General features: G+C 38.9%; 2 protein-coding genes across 4 annotated transcripts in view; one reads left to right on the plus strand and one right to left on the minus strand.

The window, feature by feature from the left end:
* jak1 (Janus kinase 1) overlaps nucleotides 1-2,263 on the plus strand; it is a 44,554-nt gene extending 42,291 nt beyond the window's left edge. For both annotated transcript variants that reach the window (XM_046857214.1, XM_046857208.1), the window contains exons 22-24: nucleotides 13-130; nucleotides 1,114-1,224; nucleotides 1,483-2,263. In XM_046857214.1, the coding sequence (XP_046713170.1) occupies nucleotides 13-130; nucleotides 1,114-1,224; nucleotides 1,483-1,587 (334 nt within the window). In that variant the 3' untranslated portion in view covers nucleotides 1,588-2,263. The remainder of the gene's footprint in view (nucleotides 1-12; nucleotides 131-1,113; nucleotides 1,225-1,482) is intronic.
* Nucleotides 2,264-2,706: 443 nt separating this feature from the next.
* The window catches only part of raver2 (ribonucleoprotein, PTB-binding 2), an 86,731-nt gene continuing 83,437 nt past the window's right edge, over nucleotides 2,707-6,000 (minus strand). For both annotated transcript variants that reach the window (XM_046857232.1, XM_046857221.1), the window contains one exon: nucleotides 2,707-6,000. This exon is cut by the window's right edge and continues 2,421 nt beyond it. The gene's annotated coding sequence lies outside the window, so the exon portion shown is untranslated.

Here is a 6,000-nt window from a genome sequence, read left to right on the forward strand (position 1 = left end):
TGCATGTTTTAGGTATGCTCCAGAATGCCTGGTACACTGTAAGTTCTACAGGGCATCAGATGTCTGGTCTTTCGGAGTGACCATGTACGAGCTTCTGACCTACTGTGATGCCTTATGCAGCCCCATGACGGTAAGCAGTCTGTTGAACTTTGATGACCCCAGTTTGACTGGCTCACAGCCTACTGGTGCGTTGAGGGGTATATCCCATATTTTGTGTCACATTTTTTTTTTTTGATGCACATACAAGTAGAGTAACATGACTACTGAAAGACGCTTGACTATATTGTGACCAAGCACATTGGTGTTGCTGATGAATATTTGTAAATGCTGTTCCATTGTTCATCATTTAACTCTTCATGAAGTTCATGAATAAGCTCGCCTTAAATACCCACAACTGCATATATGTTTTTGTAGACGTTGCATAAGTAAGGCAGTTCTGTTGTTTGTAGGTTTGTCTGGGTTACATAAAAGCAACAACTTTACACTATAGGCATGTTTACTTCTCAAATCTGATTATCAAGAAGGTATTGAGTTAGACAGCAGTGCTGCCTCCAAGTCACTTAGAATTTCTATGGTAGCATGTGTACAGTGGAGGCTCCATGTGACAGAAATTAAGAGACAATTTGGAATATGTTATTCTTGGAACCGTAAGGAAACCTCTCCGGCCACTACTCCTGTGTCTGTAAGCACCAAAACGCACATATAGTTATTCTTCTGTTAAGTAATAAACAGTCCATCGAAGACTGTTTTACGCTTTGATGGAATTTCAGGTGTGTTATGTCGAGATTTGGTTGATCTCTGCCCTTCACCGAGCGAAACACTGCTCTACTGTCTGCTGCTAGTGAAAGAGCTTTTTGTTCAGCGAGGTCGAGTGGCGGTTCACTCGCTTTCTGCCAGACGGTGCCGGTTTGTGCCCATGCTGGAAGATGTCTTGCCCGAAGTGTGTTCACGTTTTTACCCACAAGGTCCCTTTCGGAGAAAGTACAGAGATTATTTGAGAGTGGCTGAAAATAATTGTTAATAATTGATTTTTCACAAATTGATACAAAGACAGATGAAGCCTTGTTTATAATTAAAGCACCCAGCTGAAGTTCTGCTTCCCCCCCCCACCAGGTCTTCCTCAAAATGATTGGACCCACCCAAGGCCAGATGACGGTCACCAGATTGGTCAGAGTTCTGGAGGAGGGGAAGAGATTGCCTAAGCCCGAGATCTGCCCAGACAAGGTAAACAGTTTAGCACACACAGATCAGCTGATATAAGAGAAGTGTGAAATGCTGTTGAGATAAAAGTAACATGCTCTGACCTTAGTAGTGTCCAGTCTGATCTGTAACTTTTGTAAAGCTGAACATGTAAATTATATTTTGTAAATATCTACAAAATTAACAGGGTGTCGTTTTAGTTTTCTTGGCTTTCTTTCTTTTGTGTTTAATTATATTTTATCAAAACATGTTTTTCACTCACTATAACATATTCTGTGTTAGGTGTATACTTTAATGAGGAAGTGCTGGGAGAGCACACCTGACAAAAGGATTGACTTCAAAGGCCTCATCGCCGAATTTCAGAAAATGCTTGGAGACGGCATGTAACCCCAGAAATCAGCTGTGTTACACACTTCCCACCTGCCTGCCCGGAGACGGTGCGAGGGGTCGCCACGGTGAATTATTATTTTTTTTACGCCGAGAAAAAGACTCCAGGAGAACACTTTTTACTGATTTGTGCAGAAGGAGCTTTCACATGCTGTTGTTTTCCACACGTTCTGCTTGTCACGGATTTACCGCAGAGTGACTTCTTCAGCAGCACCTGCGACACTCACTATACATTTATTCAGTCAATCATAAACCTACCCATACTTTACGCAAATCAGTGAGCGGGCCAAACAATTTCTGTGTTCGAACGCCCTTTTATATTTTTAACGTACTTTCTGCCATCATGTGCATACACAGCTTTTGTTATGCAGCCTTTCAGCGGTGTTTGTGTGATCGGTCACTCGTGCAATGCAGGATGTTGTTTTTGCCTCCAGTGAATCGCCACATCATGTACAGTGAGAAAATGAAAAGCTATGGGACGTGAGAGACGATTTGGAATCGAGTGGGTGACGCTTGTGCGTGGCGACAGGCAGGGTTGTGAGAACAGTCCTCCTTTTTACATGGAACTTTGTGGAGCAACACTTGGTCCTGTGTTTTCATAAGACTTTATTTCTCATGCAGTTTTCTAATCTTTTTAGCCTGAAAAAGGAAAAGACTAAAAAGGACATGCATCTTGGAATGTGTAAGGCAGTATTTTTTTTTTTTTTTTTTTTGCCGTGCATTGTGAGTGACATTGAATGCCTACAATAGGCACTAGAGGGCAGTAGAGATTACAGAATATTACCTTATATTCGGTAAGACGTATTCAAATCCTACATATACTAAAAAAGCATTTTAATTGAGAACCTTAATATTTTATCATTTGTATCTACAGAAATTTAATGCAAAAAATATTGGGGCCAGTAAGCATTGTTTTAAATATGTATTCTCATTGTAACAACTATTTTCTCATCTTTTGGTTAAATGTATCTTTTTCTTTTTGTTGTTTCCTGGTGTTTCAGTGGCTGGTTTTGTATAATTATTCAGCTTGTCATTTCTGCTAATGACTCTGTATGGTAGCAGTATAATGCTGAGTGAAAGGCAACAAGATGGCATAGTGTGGGAGAGAAACTCAGCACACAGGCAGCACAGCTCCTTCTCTTTATTGCGGAATGTAAAACAATTCTTTCAGCTCAAAAAAATTGGGGAAAAACCCAAACTATATATATATATATATTTTTTTTTTTTTCTTCAGAATAGGACAAATAGTATCCAATAAAGAAAAAAAATGTACATTAACAGACAAACAAATACAAGAACATTTTCTTTACCACTATTTGAAACGTATGAAGCATAAAACTCAGACCTACTCCAAAAAAAAAATAAAAAGTAGGGAAAAAAAGGATTTGTGCTAAAGTACAGAGGAGTAAATAAAGACATGCTGAAATTCCACCGTACCTAAAAGTAGCTTATTCACAGAAAGCAATATTGATAGAATTTGGATATAAAATATTGCAAAATTTGAATTCAAGGTGAGAAGAAAAAAAAAATGTACAAAACGTTAAAAATGAACAAATCGCACAATGTTTACACCGCAAAAAAACAACTGTATGGCCTGTACTTCGATGGATCTGTAGTATGTAAGCTAAGAAGAAACTTTAGTATTGCAAAGCCAGCACATTTCCACACACACACACACACACACATTGTGTTTTAAGACACACAAGCCTACTAAATGTAGACTCTGGCTTGTTTTTTTTTACTCATGTCCTATTGAAATAAATACAAAGGGGTAAAAAGTTTACATTCGACAATGAACAGGCACAGCAGAAATTCCCTTAACTAGCACTCACCACACTAAACCAGACTTGTAAAGCTCAGGGGCAGACTGTAAAACGTTCACACTCTTGTGCTGACAGCAGACGCAGTGTTCGAGGATGGCAAGGTGCCCGGTAAAGGAAGTTCAGAGGCTAGAGGTAAGTGTGCTTTAAGAATCCCTGCCGAGGCATCAGCAGTGCTCAGTCAGAGACTGTGGGACACGCTAAGCACAGGAGGGCGAGCCGAACACTGAAAACACAACGGACAAGCAGCCGTGTAACTCTACAGACTCGAACGCATATCGATCACTCATTGAACAGCACATTCAGAAGTGTTTTATTTCCTACGGACAAAATATAAATTTTCAACATCTGAACTGTTGTCTTTTAATGTTGTCCATGAAACAAATTCCTGTTCTTGCATGTAAACAGCTGTTTTCTCTCCAGCATCTCTGTTTGACATTTTACCCCCCCTCCCCTATACTATTATACTATATAATATAACTAGTATACTATTATACTCTCTCTTTCACTCACTCTTTCTCTCTAATACACTAAATAGCTATAAAGAAACCAGAATGGGCAAAGCTTTTAGTCATTAGGATTTCTATTCCTTTTGTGAAGCTCACTCTATATATATATATATATATAGACAATTATATTATTTTTCTGTTAAGTAACAACCCATTTCTATGTCCTTATTAGACTCTAGTGCAGTCTGCTGGAGAAATAATGCACAAGACCTTTACTATAAATTACAGCCACTGTTAAAATCTAAGCTCCAACTCCTGACCAATCAGATTTCAAAATCCACCTGCACTGTTATAAAAGCTAATACCCTCATATCAGTGGGGGAAAAAAACTCTTAGCTGTTAAAGATGTTCTCCAAATAAGTCAGTACTCTCAGTAGGGTTGGGTTTGATACCAATCTAATGATTGCATGAAGGTTCTCATCACATTAGTTAAGAAACCTTGAATTCTGTACCATCAGTGTAATGCAAAAGGCCATTAACCGTAGACACAAGAGTTCAGAGCTTAGCAACATCTGTGATTTGCCTTCATGTACTTCTGGTCCAAAAATGCCAAATAAATCATGTAATGTTTTTAAACAATAAATCACTGGTCAGAAAATGACCCTAAAACCACAAGAGAGCTTCTGTTCCTGTATACTTCGAATGTGTTTTGGGGAAAAACTAAAAACAGAAAGACTCTCATAAGCAAAAGTAAAAACGAGACTGAATACAAAAATCTGATGTTCATTGACTGAAGCACCACTGAAAAAAACAAACAAAAATTCTATATGTAAAGTTACTATTTGCATTTTATCTAGCTATTTATTTGTTGATTTCCTGACCAGTGTTTGGAGTGTACACAATTTTGCCAAATGTTTTCGGACACCAGATCATAAGAATGGTATGTGCTTTTTGAGCACCGCATTCTACCTTTAGTCCCGATTTGCTCTTATAATTCCTTCCACTCTTTTGGAAAGATGTTTATCTAGATTTTGAATTGTGCTTGTGGACATTTTTGTAGATTTTTGTGCAGGCAGGTACTGATGTAGGTGATGTAAGGATTCCTGGGGTGCAGTCAGTCTTCCAATTCACCCCAAAGGTGTTCAGTAGAGTTGAGATCAGAGCTCTACAGCAGGCCACAAGCAAACTCCAAACAACGTAAACTATATCTCCATGGTCGCTTTGTGCACAGGGGCATTGCCATGCTGGAACAGGTTTGGGTTTTTAACTTCAAATGAATGTAAAATATTATTATACCGCATCCAAAGACGTCCTGTACAATTATGTGGTAACAGTTCGGAGAAGAACCACATATGGCAGGAAAGGTCAGGTGTCCCAATACCTTTGTCCATATAGTGTATGTTGGTATTTAATATTCACTTAATGCTTAAGTAATACATGGTATTTAATATTTAAAGTGGAAAAAAATGCTTTGCTATTAATGCTGGTGTTTATGGGTTTGTTAATGTTAACAGTGTTGATAGTAACGGAAACTGTAATGCCAGTGATCAGGTGTTCATGCTGATCTTATCTTCATAACAACTGTTCTACGACTCTGTCCTCTGCACTGTAACTCTGTCCTCTGCACTGTCCAAGGACAACATATGTAACCATCCTCAGCATGCTTTAGCACTACTGAACACACTAGGTGCATGTTCTCTCTCTCTCTCTCGCTCTCTCTTTCTCTCTCTCTCTCTCTCTCTCTCACACACACACAAAAGAGAATGGCTTCCGGAGTGGGCGAGGACATTGGACTAATCAATTCAATCACTGAGTATAAAAAAAAAACACAGCCTTTTTCTAAACGGCTGACTAAAGCAGGAAAAAGTCTGTACACACTCTGCTATGCAATCACAAAGATGAACCATCTCTGAGCATTGCCATTAGCACACACACACACACACACACACACACACACACACACACACAAAAGCATTATGGCTCTGAGCCGTTCAAATGTGGTTAAATATCATTTACAAAAACAACTCTCCAATGAAGGAGCTGTAAAAAGAAGCACTTTTCCCCAATCACTTCTATTACACTCATATGATACAGTAATCTCTCTCTCTCTCTCACACACACACACACACACACACACACACACC

This window comes from Silurus meridionalis, chromosome 1 (assembly GCF_014805685.1).
Source record: "Silurus meridionalis isolate SWU-2019-XX chromosome 1, ASM1480568v1, whole genome shotgun sequence".
In the NCBI taxonomy this organism is placed as follows: Eukaryota; Metazoa; Chordata; class Actinopteri; order Siluriformes; family Siluridae; genus Silurus; species Silurus meridionalis.